General features: G+C 40.7%; 1 protein-coding gene across 2 annotated transcripts in view; it reads left to right on the forward strand.

The window, feature by feature from the left end:
• The window catches only part of UNC5D (unc-5 netrin receptor D), a 532,332-nt gene that overhangs the window by 445,921 nt on the left and 65,545 nt on the right, over nucleotides 1-20,866 (forward strand). For both annotated transcript variants that reach the window (XM_029066199.2, XM_029066200.2), the window contains exon 11: nucleotides 5,543-5,627. In XM_029066199.2, the coding sequence (XP_028922032.1) occupies nucleotides 5,543-5,627 (85 nt within the window). The remainder of the gene's footprint in view (nucleotides 1-5,542; nucleotides 5,628-20,866) is intronic.

Below are 20,866 nucleotides of genomic sequence, written 5' to 3' on the forward strand. Positions count from 1 at the left end.
ACCTCACTAGTCTCCTACTAAAACCCAGCCTACATACTTCGCTCCTCTAATGCAAACCTTTTCACTGTAGCTCGATCTCGTTTATCTCTCCACCAACCTCTTTCCTACATCCTACCCTTTAGTCTGGATGCCCTCCCTCTTCGAATCTGACTGAAAATTACTCTCTCCCCCTTCAAAGCCTTATTGAAGGCACATCTCCTCCAAGAGGCCTTTCTTGACTCAGCCCTTCTTTCCTCTTCTCCCCCTCTCTTCTGCATCGCCCTGACTTGCTCTCTGCATTCATTGTCACCTCCCAACCCCACAGAACATATGTACATATCTGTAATTTATTTATTCATACTAATATCTGTCTCCCCCCATAGACTGTAAGGTCACTGTGAGCAGGGAATGTGTCCATTTATTGTTATATTCTACTTTCCCAAACACATGGTACAGTGTTCTGCTCACAGCAAGCACTCAATAAATGCTACTGCATGAATGAATGAGTGACCTTGAATATAAATGATGTGTAATATTTAATTTATCATTTATAGATATGTACTTAAGTGCTGAGTTGAGTGTGGGGCACAGCTCAGGCTTATTTTGTATTATGAGAAGCAGCGTGGCTCAGTGGAAAGAACACGGGCTTTGGAGTCAGAGGTCATGGGTTCGAATCCCGGTTCGGCCACTTGTCAGCTGTGTGACTTTGGGCAAGTCACTTAACTTCTCAGTGCCTCAGTTACCTCATCTGTAAAATGGGGATTAAGACTGTGAGCCCCATGTGGGACAACCTGATTCCCCTGTGTCTACCCCAGTGCTTAGAACAGTGCTCGGCACATAGTAAGCGCTTAACAAATACCAACATTATTATCATTATTATTATCTTCTGAGTAAAGAGAATTAGGAAAAGGCTTGAGGCATTGTTGTTACCTGCTAAGGGGAAATCAAGCTCACTCAAAATGTAAGTGTATTTAGTTCCATGTTCACATCAAATAAAACCCATTAGGACTTCATTCCAGTGGCTTATTGCTCAGTTCAAGTGCATAGGTAGGTGGCCAGCAAAGTCAAGTCAAACATTTTATCTTGTGAAATGAAACCAAAAAAGATTGGTTTGATGCCACCTAATCAGTTAATTGGGCACCTTTTGAAACTGGCGATTCTTCCTCTGAGATTTGCTTTAATCGAGAGATTGACTTTGCTTGACAGGATTTCTACTATTCATCTAGATCTGTTTCTAACTTTATACCTCCTTTTGGCTAAGCAGAGATCACAAGCAGCTCTCCCATTTGTAAATTTTCCCTCCCTTAACCTTTCAGAGCAAGGAAGAACCCTTCATTAAATATTCACATGGCACCTCTGCCTTGGGAATCGTAGTGAACGGCTAGTTACTTTTCATGATGCTGCTCCACAAAATGATGAAATGAAATCAGTATGGGATAGGGGTCATTAGAGTTTTTTTTCTATCTACCAGTCTGAAATGAAATCTTGCCTCCAACTTTATATTGCAGTAATGTTTCTGATTGATCCACTATCTCTTTGGAAGTGCCATATGATTGGTATATTGACAGGTTATTCAGATCTATAACTCTCCTCAGTGCCGAGGTCAAACCCTTATTAACTCCAGTAGGTGTTGTGTGCTTCTCCTCCTTTCATTTGAATATATTTGCTTTGGTAATGACTAGACTATTCAGCAAATATGCTAACCCTCAGTGTGGCAGACTGAAATGGTACTTGCTTGTATAGAATCAGGAAAGCATATTAATCATCACTTAAGCTGTGGACATCTCATGGAACCAGATATTTCCAGGACCTAATAATAATAACAATGCATTATTATTATTATGCTCTTTTGGCCTAGGACTGTACTGAACTGGGATAGGTACAAAATAAGCAGAATGGGCACAGTCCTAGTTCCTCATTGGGCTCATAGTCCAAAAGGAGTCTAGAAGAGATATCACATCCCCATTTTAAAGATGAGGGAACTGAGACATGGAGAAGTTATGTGGCTTATCCTAAGCCTCAGTAGACAAGTGGAGGAGGCAGATTCAAACCTGGGTCTCCAGATCAATTGGACCACTCTTCCTTTGACATAAAGAACTTCATGAGAGTTGGGTTATCAGGAGCATTAAGCCTTTCAAGTCATAAAGGTACTGCTGAGTATATGGGCACTACAATTTAATGAAAACATAATGTAGTCATCTGAAAGAGTCAATACATGATGGTGTTTGTTACGTGCTTACTATGTGCCAGGCACTATACTGTGTGGGGTGGATACAAGCAAATCAAGTTGGATACAGTCCCTGTCCCAAATGGGGATCACAGGCCCAATCCCCATTTTACAGATTCAGTAGCCGAGGTACTGAGAAGTGAAGTGAACAGAATCACACATCAGACAAGTGACAGAGGCAGGATTAGAAGGACTTGGGCTCTGTGACCTTGAGCAAATCTCTTCACTTCTCTGTGCCTCAGTTACCTCATCTGTAAAGTGGGGATTTAGAGTGTGAGCCCATGTGTGGCATGGACTGTGTCCAATTTAATTTGCTTGTACCTATCCCTGTGCTTAGAACGTGCTTGGCACATAGTAAGCATTTAACAAATACCGTTAAACAAGTGAGACAATGGATGTATACAATTGTAAACATTGTTGTTATTCCATTTATTCCTAATAGTTTTTTGGTGTCCAGCAGAAATCGTATGAAAGGCTCAGGCAGGCTTCAGAAAGCATTTGTTATGCAAAAATACTAAACAGTGCCCTCAGAACAGGTCTTTCTGTTGTCACATTAAATAAAAGGCGGTCAGTAGTAGGTGTATGTGAGTGTGAGTGTGTGTGTGTGTGTGTGTGTTTTCCCTTAATCAAAGCTAACTGGCTGAATGTCAAAAATGGAAACTTCCTCAGGGGATGGTGGGCACCAATCTATTTTTTGGTGTGCCTTTAATTTCCCAAAATACAGCTTCTCTCATGGCAGCAGACATATTCAACTCTACTCGGTCACTCTGTGGGGTGGAAAGACAGTAGAAAATTGTTGATTAGGGTAAAGTTAAAATAGTTTTTAAGTTCCCTTGCGCTCGGGAAATTCAGGCTTAATTTTTGAATAGTATGTAGGATGCTTAATTTTAAATTGGGTAATTAAGGCATATCTAAACACCTAATTTTGCCATTTTCACTCCATACTATGCATCTATGGGTAACCAGAACAATTATGGGAAGATTGAGCCCTTAAGGGTCCTGTGAGCTGTCCTTGCAGTTCCAAATCCCAGCCAGTTGATTATTTAAAGGAACCTTTTATTGGTCAAACTTCTCACTGAGTATTTGTGCCTGCTGGAAAATTAAATTCCCAGCACGTGGTGAAAAGGCAGCACCCAGATGATCTGAATGGGGTGAAGAGATGATTCCCAATGTGTAACTTTCTCTCTCAAAGAAATGATGAGTAAATAAACCCTGTTCCCAGTGTACTCTGAGGGTCCACTGGTACAGACTCCCATGGCTTAACAAAGGAAGCATATTTTAGAGCCAAGCCCTCTCCAATGAGGATGCCCTTTCCCAGTGAATGAGCGAAACAACTCCCGGGAGCCCATGTTGATGTCTATTTTAAACCAAGTTTGCGATTGCTATTCAGATCACTAAGGGATTAAGCTGACATGTTCTCTGAAGGAGTTAAAGCTTCTGAGTGATCTTTATAGGATGTCCTAAGTAGAGAATGCTTCTTTAGTCAGGAGAGAAAATCGGTGAACTGCATGACCAGGCATGTATCTTTGAGAGAACTGTATCGCTCACTACACCGTGGGTGACATGACTTCTACTTGACAGCAGGGATTGGAGTAATGAAGGGTACTTAAAGCCAAAGATAACCACAGTTGAGGAAGTCTAGAACAGAAAAGCAGTTGAGGAGGTAGGCAACTGAAGCAAGGCAACCCAACTCAGGAATTACCATTCTTGCTGGTATCAGTAGATAAATGGATCTCTTTAGCAGGAAGTTGCAAGCATGATTCAAATAAACCTCATTCCTTGTGCCAGGAAAAAAGACTGATGATAACTAGCATGTTAGTGAATAATGCTCATAAATGTGAATCACAAAGAAATTGTTGCACAATGAGTTTATGATTGTGTGACTAACCAGAAGCTTACAGTCTGATAGGGACATTTCAGTAAAACCTGCCATTTCTAGATTTAAATTACATTCACCAACATGAAAGGTGTTTGTGCTAAAACAGTGGTTCTAATGGAATGAAGAAGGTGAGCCATGCATCGTTCAAGGAGTTATGTTGTAAAAAAAATTCCATGTACAGCAAGTTCATTTTTTTCTTCCAAACAAGAAGGAACATAAAGAGAAACCTTGTCTTCCCGTGGCTCTTCTCTCTCTGCTGAAGTAAAGGGTTTACTTCAGAGAAGTCTAAAGAGAGGTTTGAAGTGCTACATGATCTGTTAGATGGTTCATGTTTTCATGCTTCTCTTCTCTGCATTATAGTAATATACTTAGATAAAACTACTAGCTTTTCAAATTTGGTATTAACCTGAGAAGTTTAATCATTGGGTAGCTTCTGACTCTAGCCATATTATTTTTTCAATTCTTATATTACATATGTCACACCCTACTCTCCACTCTGTGTTTCTAAAGGTTCTGATGTTTAACAGTGAACTTCTGAAGAAAAAAAATGGCCTTTTTGCTGGATGCTGGGTGGATTTAAACCTTCTACAGTTCCCTTTCTATGTTTACTGCTTTGAAAACACCAATTTCTACCACCATTTCCATTCTCCCAAAGCATTAGCCCACTCATTTTCAAAGGTATCCCTTCCCCTGGCTGAGGATTCTGAGGGCTTTTTGGCTACATATTCAGAACACCCTCCCATGGAAGTTTGCAGTATATGGGGGACAGAGGATAAGAGGAGATAAAAGTGTTTCAGCTTGCTAAATTCAGTGATTCTTAGTCTGGCACTTTCAGTGAGACCTTAAAAAATTTAAACCTGAAGTCTTTCATATGCTAAAACAAGAATTTGTTGAAGTTTGCACTGGAGGCCATTCTTTATCCAGAAGCAGTACACCTCCCTTGGCATTTAATTAATGGATTTGCAAATGTTTCTTTCAGTTGAGTAGCAGATGGGTCAGAAAGAGAGAGTTAGTCTTCAGGAATTTGGGGGAGGATTATAGGGCCTGAAGGAAGACCTACTGTGGGGAGCTTCCGGGAAGACTGAGCTCTCCTGATTCCTCCCAGCTGGTCTCATTCCAAAATGATGGAAATTCAAGACTGGGTAGCTGACAGAAGGAGATCTCCATGACTGGGTCTTACTGGCACCTCCCCCAGCTTTTGCTAGTTCAATCACTTTTCCAGATGTTTGCCCCACAACTCCCACCCCAGTAGCTTCATTGCGCCACATTTGTTCCCTTTCAGCCTCCCATCCCATTCACCCACATCATTTGATGAGGCACCGACTAGTTTAAAGGATCTAAGTTGCAATGGCCAGCTGAAGAAATTCCTCTGCTCACCTAACTGCTCACTTGCTCATTAAGAAGCTGTGGGATAATTGGAAGGCCTGACAATAACCTCTACACCTCTTTTGTTTCAGGGGTCAGTTTACTGATTCCACATGGAGCTATCCCTGAAGAGGATTCGTGGGAGATTTACATGTCTATCAGTCAAGGTGAAGCCAGGTGAGAGACAAAGATAACACTGACAGTGTCACCTTGCATAGCAAGCCAAATCCCCTCCACTAAATCCACAGTTGTTACTAAGATAATGGAGCACTGAGTGGAGTTCTTAATTGAGATAGTTTCTATAGTGCCCAAGATAACCAATTTCAGAAAAATTGGGATGTTTGAGTGTCATGGAGTTAAGTAGAGTTTCATAATTTTAAACCCGTGAGATTATAGTGATGGAGACCCATTATTTAATTTATACCATTGCTCAGGCTCACAACCTTTCGGCAGAACTTCAGCAATTCTGAGTGGTAAGTGTTGAAAGAGTTGACCAGCAGTGGGGAGAGGAGCCCGTTCCCAGAATCCCGGCACCTATCCCAGCATAATCAAGTGCTGTTGAGATCAATGCATTATCGGGTACAACATTAAACTCAGATTAGAGCAAACCTAAATCCTCTTCCTCCTCCTCCACTCCTCCTCATTCTCCTTCTCTTTCTCCCTTTTAAAGAGATTTCAGCACAGAGGCCAAAAATGGAACAGAAACTGAATTCACTTTTTGTACTAGGTCGATTAACTTGTGTTACCGCTGACAGTCGGCTAAAGAGATGTTGTACTCTGTGGGAGAATCTTTCCTTGCCTACTTCCATTTAGTGAATAAATTCAACTCCAAGCTTCAAAGACTTTCAGGTTTGGTACATTTCAGCAATGTGAAATGCAATTCGAGAGCAAACCGGAATCTTGTCATATATTGTTTTAATGAAGATAGTTGGTATTTTCCTTCTACATTTATAATATTTGTTGAGGCAGTGCCTCACCACGACACAAGTTACACCTGCCTCCTCTTTAGAAAGTGATTTTTCTCTTAAACGTAATTCACCACTAACATTCTTATAGAATCTTGGTTATTTTAGTGTAGGGTGTTTGTGGTGTGTGTGCATGTGTGCATGTGTTGTTGTTAGGAAAAATTACTTAAAGGAAAAATACTTGGAAGAAAAACAGCCAGAGAAGCAGATGGTTTTTTTAACAGATTTTGAAAGCTGTTCCTATAAAATGTTTTGTTGGTTCCCAATAGTTTTAACTTTCTACACAACAGGAATTGTAAGGACGTGAAAGAGAAGCCCTCCAAGTCCTTTGTTGCTGAAGCTATTTTAGATCCTGTCTGCCTGCTGTACTGTGTTGGGCCCTCACGTTATTTCCTTAGGTCAGCCAAGCTAGGTTATTGACCTGGGTGCCCCAATAGATGGAGAGCTTATTATCTTCATTGGGCAGGAGGGAGAACCTGTGACTCGAATTTACCAAAACTCTTAAACTCTGAAAGTGTTTAGTTAAACTCTCAGATACATCTGTTATCAAACCTGAATGTGGAACTCCCTAGGAAGGAGATCTCTCACTTCAACTGCCATAGCATATGTTACAATGTAACTGTGTGAAACACAATCTTAGTCAAATCTGTTTATGCTTTTAATGTGGGCTGCACATTTCAGTGTGGCTTAGTGAAGAGAGCATGAGCTTGGGAGTCAGAGGTCGTGGGTTCTAATCCCAGCTCTGCCACTTGTCAGCTATGTGACCTTGGGTAAGTCACTTAACTTCTCTGTGCCTCAGTTACCTCATCTGTAAAATGGGGATTAAGACTGTGAGCCCCAAGTGGGCCAACCCGATTACCTTGTATCTACCCCAGTGCTTAGAACAGTGCTTGGCACATAGTGAAGTGCTTAATAAATACCATCATTATTATTATCATTTGAAATCAAGAGTGAGGTAGATTCTGAGTCAACTTCCACCTTCTCACCTCCCCCAAATTGCTTTTTCTCTGGTAGTAATAGTAGCTGCATTTATTGAGCACCCACTTAGAGTAGTGTCCTGTATTAGGCACTTGGGAGGTACAGACTAGCAAAGTGACACATTCCCTGACACTCTAACATGGGAAGCAAATGTAAAAATGTTTGCACTAGTCCACTCTCTGCATCCCAATCAAACATGCATCCACTCATCTGCCTCCCTTGAATCCCATCTCCATAAATTCTTCCACTCAACCATATACAAAGTACTAATTCACATTCCCTAAACTACCTTCCAGCTCTTAATTCATTAACACACCTCAGTTCCACTCTCTGCTAATAAGACTCCATTAAAGAGTGGGTACAGAGTGTAAAGATGCCAACACATGGAATTGTGATCAAATAATTCTTAAAAGATTCAAAAGAGTATTTAATCAAAATCAATACGACATGAATAAATCGAAATGCCCCTAGAAATGCATTGGGCTTTTAAAAGTGAAAGGAAGGAAATTGGTCAAAGGAGAAAATAAAAATGGGTTTGTATTTGTCAATTCTCAAAAACTTAAATGATCATTTTGACGGATGCTGTCCCCTGGAAAATATCCACTCCTTTGCCCACTCTTTCAGACAGTCATCAGTCAAATATTCAATGGCATGCCCACAGTACTGTGTTAAACATTTTAAAGACCAATTTAAAAGACGTGGTTTCCTATCAGGAAATGTTACTATCTAATGTTATAGGCAACAGTCAAAGAAACTTGGGACATAATTTGGACTCAAACAGGTTAAAGGAGGGCAGTAAGAGAAGGGGTAGTTCATCATAATATTAGAGCCGTGTAGAGTGATTTTTGCCATCTATTTACATAAAGAAAGGAAACTTGTTCAGAACACATAACCTTCTAGGGTTGCTTATAAATGTTTCCTGTTGCAATCTAGCTATTGAAGGAAGACAGACTGGTCCCTCAGTAAAATGTCATTTAACTTCCTCCATCAAATGCACACTCTTTTTCTGAGCATTTGTAAACCACAGAAAAATGGTTAAATATGGCAAATGCTTTTCTGGCTACATCTCTAAAGGCTGAGTCTAATTTTTCAGTTCCTGCCAGGACCTCGCTAGGGTCTTAGTTCTTTTCTATGAAACTGTGTATCCGTGCTCACAAGAGGCCATTTACATAGCTGCTTTGTGTCATCCATACTTTACAATGTCACTTTGAGACTCATTTTCACATTGAACTGCAGGTTTTATCATTCGGAACTGCTGTTCAGCAGAAGTCCCGCTTTATTCAAACTCTGTGGGGCCAGGAACAGTGCTGATCTATTTCTCTCATCTTTGCTTCAGGGCTGTAACAAATTTCCCCTTTTTAGCTCAGGAGGTGTGAGAATTGGATTTACTAGGCTCTCCATCACCTCCACAGTTCCAAGATACACAGGGACACCCCAAACAACATTCTTTTGCTGTAATTAAATAAGTGTCTGTTCCATTTTCCTATTTATGATACATTTTCCAGCTTACTTCTATTGCCCTTTGGTAAATCATGTTCCCAGCATTATAGAGCAGTAATTTAAAGTAAGTGCATCTGACATTAGCAATACAAGTCCTGTACCAGGTTATTGGATGTAGGGTTATCTAGAAACACTTAAAATAATCTGCTAAATTTAAACACGCTCAGTTGGTGTCACTTTGCCTTTTTTTTTTTTTACTTACTGCACTTCATATGGCTAAGCTTAATGTAAATCTCACAGGTACTCATGTATATATCCCTGTAAGGCCTTGAAGAACAGTCTGTTCCTTGCATTAAAAGAAGTGGTACTTCTCAGAACTCTTCTCTTGCCATCAGCTCATCCCATGTCTTTTCTGACTAGCCTCCATCCCCCTCAGCTGTCTATCCCAAAGACTGGTTAATACCCTCTGCTTGCTACCTGCATTGGTAAGTTCTTTTATTTTTCCTCTGAGAGGAAGACTGAGACTGTAAGAGTGTAGGAGTTTCTCCGAGTGGAGTTTTCCTTTCTTAATCCTGGTTCTGGAGAGGAGAGCAGTGGGGTTTCCAAATGATAACTGGATCAAGAAAACATGAATAAAGCAAGTCCAGGGAGTCAGTAAATTTGCATTCATTCTGCTGGTTGGAAACCTTATCTTTTACATGAGATGTGGCATGGCCTACTGCAAAGAGCACGGACCTGGGAGTAAAAGGACCTGGGTTCTCATCTTAGCTCTGCCACTTACCTGCTGTGTGACCTGGTGCAAGTCACTTAATTTCTCTGTGCCTCAGTTCCCTCGTCTGCATAATGGGGATTCAAAACCTGTTCTCCTATATGGGACTTGTCTTTTATCTACCTCAGTGGTTAATACAGTGCTTGGCACATAATAAGCACTTAGCCAATGCTATCATTATTATTATTATTATTATCATTTTTATTTCAAATTGGTGTTTGAGTTTGCTTTAAGAATGCCTGGCTTATGGGCAGAGAACGTCTACCAAATTGTACTGTCCCAAGTACTTGGTATAGTGCTCTGCACACAGTAAACAATCATTAATTATGTTCGATTGATTAATTGCTCATCTGGTTATCAAGGAGCCTAGAAATTTGGGAATGGGGAATTTTTAATGAGACTAAATGTACCTTCCCTGGAAAACAGGAGGAATTAGCATTGAGAATCATGCTCTGACAGAAAGCAGCTGAAGCAGGAAGAGGAAAAATAATAAGAAAATGAAGGGATTGGCTCACTGGTTCTACTTTCCCCATCACTGTAGACTTCCACAGTTATTGTTTTGCATAAATGCATTGCCTGTTCTTAGAAGAAAGCAAGACATTTTACTAAATATGATAGCTAGATCAACACAAGCCATGGAGCATTAGGTGCATTCTTTGTAAGCAACAATGAACTAATTGAAAAACTGTTCCTTTTCCCTCCCACTTTCCAAAGTGGGACCAGAGAGTGGGCTGTAGTCATAAGGAAATCCTATTACAGATGGAACCATGGGTGAGTGGGATCCTTTGAGAAAAATACCCTTCTTTTCTTATAGAGTGATGGCACTCTCCCAGAGTTGGGGGTGGACACAGCCCCTAAGTAGCTTCCCATCTAGTTTCTGTTATACCACACAGCTTAAGTAAGCAAATTCTTGTATTTCAGCATCAATGTTATTATTATCATTATTATTATTAATGTGCAAAGGCAGATTTTAATCTATAATCATTTAGTAAGAATTGAAACTAGAGTGCCTTTAGCAATGATGTGAAATTCATGGACAAGATGAATAGGGGATTGTTGATCACGTACTTGCCCAATACCAGGACTGTGGAATTTCTATTAAAGCTTGGAGGTGATAGGTTTGAGTCAAGCAATAGGATAAGCTTCTTCATACAATGAGTGCTAAGTATATGGAATTTGTTACCACGAAATGCCTTACAAGCAAAAACTATCAGTTGTCACGGTGGTTTGAGATAAAAGCATGAATTCATGGACTACATTTACTGTTGGAAGAAGAGATGTTAGATGCAAAGTTTTGTGTTACTATCCAGCTGATTATCAAGGAAAGGAATCTGTCCCTTCCAGCATTCTTTTGTTTCTTAGCGGTTCATTCATTCAATTCAGTAGTATTTATTGAGCGCTTACTATGTGCGAGCACTGTACTAAGCGTTTGGAGTGTACAATTCGGCAACAGATAGAGACAATCCATGCCCAATAACAGACTCACAGTCTGAAAGGGGTAGAATCCTTAGCTAGGACACTAAGATGCTTGACATCTGTTCTTTATATCCTAATGAAATCATGTCATGTCAAGTACAGTGGAAGAGGATGGTCATGAGATATCTTTTAGGTTCCCATTAATATAATTATTAAGAAGTGAGGTGAATTCAAATTGAATTATAATAATGATAATCAATTTTCATAGATACTAGCCAGTTTTTGTTTGGGGAAGCAAGGAACTGTGAGAGTTAACAATTAGAGGAAAAAAAGGCATCTATAAAATTGATACCTATTAAAATTTCTCTTAATTTTTTTTGTCTTTTCTTCTCTCTCAAAGAGCAGTGTAGCTTAGTGGAAAGAGCACTGAATTGGGAGTCAGAGAACGTGAGTTCTAATCCCGGCTCCGCCACTTGTCTGCTGTGTAACCTTGGGCAAGTCACTTAACTTCTCTATGTTTGTTACCTTATCTGTAAAAAGGGGATTAAAAGTGTGAGCCCCACATGGAACAACCCGATTACCTTGATTCTACCCCAGCACTTAGAACAGTGCTCGGCACATAGTAAGTGCTTAAGAAATACCATAATTATTATCATTATTGTTATTATTCCAACCCATCCACAGTAATTGGGTTTCACCAGGTTTCAGTGAAAGATTAAGGTATTAAAATTGTGTCAAGTTCTGGCTGTGTCATCCTCAGAAGTTCTAGTAGAAATAGGAATAATAGTATTTGTTAAAGGCTGACTCTGTGCTGAAAATTGTACTAAATGCTGGGAAAGAATACAGAGGTAGGAATTAGATAAAGTCCCTGGTCCATAAGGGGCTCCCATTATAAGAGTAAATGGGAAGGAGGGACAGATGACAGACACAGAGTGATGAAACAATAAAACAACATAATAGATGAAATGCATAAAGTGAAATTAAAAATCAGCAGGCTGCTGTGGCTAGAATAGCAGAACTTTAGTTTCCTCATGGCCCAGAGTCCAAGGAACACCTGAAGCCACAGGAACTGTTATAGCAAACACCACTGTCTTCCTGAGGTTCAGTGGAGGCCTCGTGCTATGGGTGTTTTTCTCTTTTCCACAGGGGTCGTGCAAGGCAGTATGGGATGGAGTCTCCTCTGTACCATGAAGGAGAACTGGGGCAGGCTTCCAGATAGACAGCATTGATGTTTGGTTGTCCAGTGAGGGGAAAGCAGAGGGTGGAGTATGGCTGCTTAGGGTAGAAGGGCACATTGCAGCATCTCCCCACCATTGTTTGCTCACCCATCTGGGACAGGGAGAGACCGAGGGCTGTGCTGCTGCAGCTTAAAGAAGCTGTGCGGCTTGGAGAAGCAGCATGGCTTAGTGGATAGGGCACGAGTCTGGGAGGCAGAAGGATCTGGGTTTTAATCTTGGCTCCACCACATATCTGCTGTGTGACCGTGGGCAAGTCACTTAACTTCTCTGGGCCTCAGTTACTTCATCTGTAAAATGGGGATTAAGACTGTGAGCCCCATGTGGGACAGAGTCTGTGTTCAACCTGATTAAGTTAAATCTGCTGCAGGGCTTAGAACAGTGCTTGACACACATTAAGTACTTCAGTACCATAATTATTATTATTCTTACTATTATAATTATTATTATTAAATACCATGCATCCCAGTGTGCATAGGTCTTGGGTAGCACAGTGGAGAAGTGGCAGTTGCCAGTTGTTCTCCAGCCATGTGGAAGCAGGTAAAAGTAACAGTTTTAGTTACATTCTCCCCTTCCCCCTCCCTATGATGGGAGAAAGTTGGTGTACTGGACCAGAAAATTATTGGAGAGAGCTTTCTTCTGAGAGGCAATAAAATGAAACCAAAGGCAAACATTCATTTATTTTTCCAATTACCCTGTTAGATGGATATTCTTTTCCAAATGCTTGGGCTGGAATTTGCTATTCTGTAAGCAGTCCTGCTGGAAAGTTTCTGAAAACATATCCTTTGTGTTCTGTCTCTCCCAAGTGGGAATCTACCACCCCATTTCTGTTGCTTGGGGATGACAGGCATCAAGATGATGCAGTGGAAGGGCCTGGAGTGAGCTTTATTAGGGAGTAGGACTTTGAGGAAATGAGTGGTGAATCTGAGTATTTCAGGAAAAATGTCTGGGACTGAATGGGGGCTTGGAATGAAACTCATGGCAAAGGAAGGGGAAGATGATGAAGGACAGATTTCTAGGGCAATGAAATCCATGAGGAGAGAGAAGAAAGGAAGTCGTGCAGATTTTAACTCAGAAGTGGACTTTCTTATCAGATTTGCACAGCAGTACCTTCTTGTAGGGTTGCTTTATTCCTTTCCCAATGCAAGGAATCGGGAGAGACAGGGTAAGTAGTAAGGCATACTGCAAGAGACCCACATTCCCCATAAAGGTTTGTAATGAAGAGCTAAAAGAAGCAAGAGATTTCTTAGACTCTTTTGAAGAATTTTCCTTCAAGCTGAAAGAATTCAGCACCCACTTTTATTTTAGTGAGTTTTAAAAGGACGTAGTACCAGTAACTGTTCACTTTTCCCTTTAATAACAGTTGACTTTTCTCCCCTTCCCTAGCCCAATCTCCAGAAGGAGGGGAATTGAACCTAAGGCCAGGAAGCATTTTGGATCTGCTTTTGTTTGTAATAAAGTGCTCTTCTGTATAACAAGTCGGCGCTTTGAGGTAATTTTAGAAATCTCTAAACATTCATAAAATTCTGTAGGAGAGAAAGCCCCCTTCTGTTCTCATTTGTTCACCAACTGCACATGCTCTTCACTGAGCAGGAAGCAGGCCAGTAGTAGCCTTCTTCAGCTGACATTATTATTCAAGAAGCTCCCTAGCCATGTGTTTGCAGGGTGGCTAAAGGAGATGAAGCTTCCTTGGGAAAACGATAGAGAATAAGGAGATTTTCACCAGTTCCTCCAGCCCTGGACTTTGACTCTGGGGAGAGTTTCTGGTGGGAGGAATCCAGCAGCCAAAGCAATCAAATAAGAACAAATCATTGTATATGGCCTGGCATCTATGTTCCACTTCTTGCCAGGGAACAAAAGCTTACAGAAAATTTAAGTGCAGGGAACAGTTGTAGAATATGAAACTAGTGAATGCTGTCCCTAAAGACTTGTTATGAATACCACATTTGGCAAACTACCTTGAACTACTGGGATTAAGCCCTGTGCTCCAGATCCGGCAGGAGCCATGTAAAAAGAAAACCAAATGAATGGTGAAGGCAGGAGAAGAGCCCTAGTCCCAAACCATGATATGCAATGTCCTACTTCCTGAGTAATAATAATAATTATTATTATGATACTTGTTAAATGCTCACTATGTGCCAACCACTGTTCTAAGCACTGGTGTAGATACAAGTCAATCAAGTTGGCCACAGCAAAAGTTCTAGTTTTTTAAATGGAAATTTGCTTACCCTTTGTGAATTGTTAATAAGATAACACTCAAAAGTAAAATTTCAGATAGTATTTAATTACTAGCACTTTCCATCATTTGCAAATGAAGAGTGGGGTGCACTGCAATATCTTTTCTATGCCTAATTTGAGCTCATAAAATAGAGTATAGTACTCTACCTAATGCACTCATATATATTCTGATATCCCTTACCATACTATCACCCCTCTTACAAGAATATTTGGATGGATGGAAGGATGCATGGATGGTTTGATGGACAGACAGTCATTCCCCCAGTTCATCCCAACCCCTTTAGACTGTAGGCTCGCTGTATGCAGGGAAGATGTCTATCAAACATCTTGTATTGTACTCTTCCAAGGGCTTGGTTCGATGCTCTGCACAAAGTAAGTGCTCAATAAATACCATTGATTGAATAGAACATCCCATCAAAAATGATAGACAAGCTTCGGTTCTGAAGCTTCAGTTCCCAGAATCTGAATGAAGAAACTGATTTTAGGTAATATGGTTTGGGCAGCATCACTTTCACAGAGTGCCACGAGTGAGTAGGTGGGCAGGAGTGCAGTACATTGACAGGTGAATGTGAAGGTCTTTTAAGTGCAGAATCCATTTCTGGCCAAGCTGGCCACAGCACTGTGCCAATATTGAGCTACAGTGTCATAGCTCAGTAGGCAATTGGTTTGTAGTGACTATGTTCTTTGGGCCCCCTGGTTAGCGGTCTGTTTCGGGGGATTCTTGCTCTTCCTGCCCTCTTCACCTCTACCATTAATAAGAGAATTTGAGTTGGGACTCCCTTACTTTCAGAGCTGGGACTAATAACAATGCCAAGCACTATTCTCAGTGCTAGGGTAGATTCAAGGTAATCAGGTTGTCCCACATGGGGCTCACAGTCTTAATCCCAATTTTACAGATGAGGTAACTGAGGCACAGAGATGTTAAGTGACTTACCCAAAGTCACACAGCTGATGAGTGGCAGAGCTAGGATTGAAACCCATAACCTCTGACTCCCAAGCCCGTGCTCTTTCCACTAAGCCAAGCTGTTTCTATACGTCTCATGCCCTGGTTTCCAATTAGTTACATGTATTTGGAATTATAGTAAGAGACTGTGAATGCCTGACTACTACAAATGCCCCAGAGAACTGGGGTTTTTGGATACATGAAGTCAGTATACCTAAGTTTTAACCAAAGCTTTCAAATATTAATTGGGCGCAGAACTCTCCAGCCCACAGAATTTGCATTGGTTCTGTTCATATTTGCCAATGTATCCCCCTTCAGCCATCCTGCTGAAGAGTCAAGGCAGAGGATATAAAATCACTATAAGGAATTACTTGATTTCCTGTAGGCCTACTCAAGGTTTCTATTAGAACTTGGAAGTGAAGCCCTGTGCTCATTTTCATAATTCATTAGGGAGAGTATTGAATTAATCTCACTGGCCAGAATATCAGATCAGAGTCTGGTGATCCAATGAAGAATCCCTTTGGACTGTAAGCTAATTGTGGACAGGGAATGATTCTGTAATATTGTTGTATTGTATTCTCCCAAGTGCTTAAAACTGTGCTCTGAACATAGTACATGCTCAATAGAATTGAATGAATAAATAAATACGACTGGCTGGCTGACTGAATCATTCAGAAAGCTTGGATTCTATATTAGGCTCTAGTCATGGTAATTTTGGAAAGCCTCTAGAATTTCTGAACTTCAGTTTCCTTTTGCATAGATTAGAAGCAACATTACCCTACAATCTAGGAGATCATTTATTTTAAAGATGTAAAATTTTTGATATTCCATGGATTCATTCATTTATTCAATCGTATTTATTGAGCACTTCCTGTGTGCAGAGCACTATAATAAGCTCTTGGGGGAGTGCAGTGAAACAACGAACAGACACATTCCCTGCTCACAACGAGCTCACAGTGTAGAAGGGGAGACGGGTATTAATATACATAAATATAGAACCAGTGTAACTTAATGACAAGAGCCTGGGTTTGATTGTCGGTGGGGGTTGTTGGTTAATAATAATAATAATGTTGGTATTTGTTAAGCGCTTTACTATGTGCCGAGCACTGTTCTAAGCGCTGGGGTAGACAAAGGGGAATCAGGTTGTCCCACGTGGGGCTCACAGTCTTAATCCCCATTTTACAGATGAGGGAACTGAGGCACAGAGAAGTTAAGTGACTCGCCCACAGTCACACAGCCGACAAGTGGCAGAGCTGGGATTCGAACTAATGAGCCCTGACTCCAAAGCCCGTGCTCTTTCCACTGAGCCACGCTGCTTCTCAATTCTAATCCAATATCCTCTACTTGCCTGCTGTGTGACCTTGGGTAAGCCACTTGACTTCTCTGGGCCTCAGTGACTTCATCTGTAAAATGGGGATTAAGACTGTAAGCCCCATATGGAACCAACTGATTACCTTGTATCTACCCCAGTGCTTAGAACAGTGTTGGGCACATTCATTTATTCATACAGTAGTATTTATTGAGCGCTTACTATGTGCAGAGCACTGTACTAAGCACTTGGAAGGTACAATTCGGCAACAGTTAGAGACAATCCCTGCCCAATGACGGGCTCACAGTCTAAATGATAGTAAGCACTTAAGATACCTTTATTATTATTAAATAAATTACAGAGATACAAATATACTGTAGGGATGGGAGGGAGGATAAATGAAGGGAGTCTGTGAGATACAGTAGGGAGTGAGAGGAGGGCTTAGTCAGGGAAGGCTTTTTGGAGGAGATGTGCCTTGAGGAAGATTTTGATGTGAAAGCGAGCAATTATCTGTCTGATATGAGGGAGGGCATTTCAGGCCAAAAGTAGGCTGTGGGCGAGAGGCCAGTGGTGAGAGAGATGGGATCAAGGTACATTGAGAAGGTTAGCATTAGAGGAGCGATGTGTGAAAGCTCGATTGTAATAGGAGAGTAGCAAGGTGAGATAGGATGGGGCAAGGTGATTGAGTGTTTTCAAGCCAGTGATGAGGGGTTTTTGTTTGATGGGGAGGTGGATGGGCAATCCCTGGAGTTTCCGGATGTGTATGTGGGGAGACGTGATGTGAACATTTTAAAAGGACAATGATTTGGGCAGCAGCATGGAGTATGGACTGGGCTGGAAAGAGACAGGAGGCAGGGAGGTCAGCCAGGAGGCTGATAAAGTAATCAAGGCAGAATAGGATAAGTGTTTGAACTAATGTGGTAGCAGTTTGGGTGGAGAGAGAGAGTGGGTTTTTAACAATGTTGAGAAGGCAGAACTGACAGGATTTAGTGATAACTTGAATATAAGGATTGAATGAGAGGGAGGAGTCAAGAATAATGCCAAGGTTACATGCTTGTGAGGCAGGAAGGATGGTGGTGCCATCAACAGTGATGGGATGGTGAGCAGGAGGCCGGGGTTTGGGTGGGAAGATAAGTTCTGTTTTAACCATATTAGGTTTGAGTGGGCAGGAGAACATCCAAGTAGGGATGTTTTGGAGGCAAGAGGAAATGCAAGACTGCAGAGATGGGAGAGAGCTCAGGGCTGGAGATGAAGATTTTGATGTCATCAGCATAAAGGTGATAATAGAAGCTATGTGAGCGAACGAGTTCTCCAAGGGAGCAGGTGTAGTTGGAGAATAGAAGGGACCCAGAACTGAGCCTTGAGGGACATCCACAGTTAGGGAAGGGAGGCAGAGGAGGAGCCCGCAAAGGAGCCCATGAGGAAAAGTCTCTTTTAAGAGGTGAGAAAAAAGTGAGCTATTCTCAACTGGGGAGTGCAGTAACTCCTTCTGGCCAGCTGGTACCATCCAGGTTAAGGGAAGAACTCATTTTCTCAACAATTGCCTAAGGGGTTCATCCCAAAGGGAAACATTTATTCCCTTCCAACCAGCAAAATCAGGCTCATTCTTTTCTTGCAATTTAGAGTAGAACATCATTGTACATTATACATTATTTTTGAAGGTATTCAAATCTTCCAAAATCATGATCTGCATTTTTTTGAGTAAACTTTATCCATCCCACTCTCCTCGTAATAGGAACCAAATAACAAATTGCTGTCATTTTAATCAAAACACGTTTTAAGTCCATGTGGCTCACAATGTGAAAGTGATTAGAATGGACCAAATGAGCCTTTAATTAAAGATGAACCGGAGAAGATAACAAAAGCCTTTGAGTGTTTGCTAATCGATTTGAATGGAACGTACACCTTGCTTCAATAAGGGGAAAGTCACTGGTTCATAAACTTGATTGCCCATTGTAAAGGAACACAACATACTGTAATTATTTTTATTTGTATGTGTCATTTCTTTATTCCCCTATTCTGATGCCTTGAAAAGCATATAATACTAAGATGTATAAAATATGTCATCATTTCTACTTTGGTTAATTACAGCTTAATTAGATGCTATAGGAAAACACAAATCCAAATAGAATCTGACTTTGGGGCTCTGTTAAGGACTCAGTGACCAAGTATTTCTGATGCCCAGTCATTTCTGTTGGAACAAAGTAAAGAGGAATCCACATGTCTGAATTCACTCAAGAAATCAGTTCCACTATCTAGAGCAACAAAGACAGGCACCAATCACCTGAAAGGAGGAACAGGAAAATAACCCACCCAATTGAGATTAACACAGACCTAGCTTCTCCTAGATAAAGTATTTTCACCTAAATCTAGCTACATTGTGGATTTTAATGGCCAGAAAGAGAAAGATCCTGCCCAAGTGGCTAAGCAAAGGACATATGCCCCAGCCCCTTCTCTAATTCTCACACAGAAACTTAACAGGCTCTAAAACCCATAAAAGAACTGGGCTATATTCTTAATTTTTCCTCTTTATCAGCTTTTCTCACTTTTCCTACTGCCTTGTTTTCCAAGGAAAGGGTGGTGATCGTTCAACAAAAACATAAGCAACATGGCCTAGTTGAAAGACTACGGGATTGGGAGTCACAGGACCTGGGTTCTGATTGCAGTTCTGCCATGTACTTTCTGTGTGAACTTGGGAAAGTCACTTCATTTCTCTGTGACTCAGTTCCCTCATCTGTAAAATGGGGATTACAGCCTAATCCTCTTGCCTCCAACCTAGACTCTGAGCCCCATGTGGGACAAGAAACTGTCCAAGCTGATACACTTGTATCTTTCCCAGCATTTAGTACAGTTTCTGGCACATAGTAAGCACTTAACAAATACAAGAAACCTCCCCCAGAAACTCTGACATTGTTTGAAAGATGAGGCTTAATGGTGTCTATAAATGAGTGATTTACTTATGTTTGTGATTCTTTTACTATATTAATTAGTAAACACTCTGTAAATGTGTATGGAAGTTGTACTTTTAAATAATTTTACATATGCAAACAGTTCATATCTATTTTAACTGGCACTACAAATTACAAACAAAAATATATTAATGCCTATTCTCAAACCTCTGCCTCTGAGACCTCATTATGGATGATGCTGCACGAACTACCTGGTCTTTAAATCTTTGGGTGTTATGCACAGATTCCATTCCTCTTAATAACTGCACTCTCCTGACCCTCCTCTCTCTAAGTTAAATAACACGTCTGAATTGAATAACAGAAGATTAATAAACTTGATTTCACCCCGTTTGATAATATCAGCTCTAGCCATCTCTGAATAGTGCCTTCATCTGAAATCCTTGCCTGCAAATAAAAGCACTAAGATCAGAAATGGTAAAGCACCTGGATCTGATGGCATTCCAAATGAATTATCAAAGAAGGGACCTACTCCTCAGATATCTGCATGAGCTCTATAAAAGCATGTAGAAAAAAAGGAATAAAAGCTACCATAATCTCCTTGTGGGAAGGGAACATGCCTACCAACTGTGTTATGTTATAATAATAATAATGATGGTATTTATTAAGCACTTACTTTATGCCAAGCACTGTTCTAAGCGCTGAACTCTCCCAAGCACTTAGTACAGTGTTCTGCACATAGTATGTGCTAAATAAATATGACATTGATAATCAATGCCTTCAAGAAGATAGGGGTACCTCTCAGCACTTTCCATTGTCAGCAAGATTCTAGCCAGTTTTCTTCTGGTTAGACTACTGAAGAATATATTCAACCATACATTACCTGAATCCCAATGTATTTTCAGACCAAAACATCCCAGCAGATATGATCTCCATAACCTGATGGATAGAGAAAAAGTATAGATAACAACCAAGACTCTACATCCTTTTAAGAGGCTTTTCAAAAGTATTTGTCAACACCAACAGACCAGATTCTGTAAATTGCTAAGCTAAGAAATTCACCAGAATATTAAGACTACTCCAACACAATATGGTCAAGAAAGAATTGAAGGTGCCCTGTTTACATCTTTTCCTATCACTTTCGGAGTGAACTAGAGCTGGGCAGTGGGACCAGTCCTGTTCAACCTATTTTATGCTGCCATTCTACAAATCATATA

Source organism: Ornithorhynchus anatinus, chromosome 5 (assembly GCF_004115215.2).
Source record: "Ornithorhynchus anatinus isolate Pmale09 chromosome 5, mOrnAna1.pri.v4, whole genome shotgun sequence".
Taxonomy (NCBI): Eukaryota; Metazoa; Chordata; class Mammalia; order Monotremata; family Ornithorhynchidae; genus Ornithorhynchus; species Ornithorhynchus anatinus.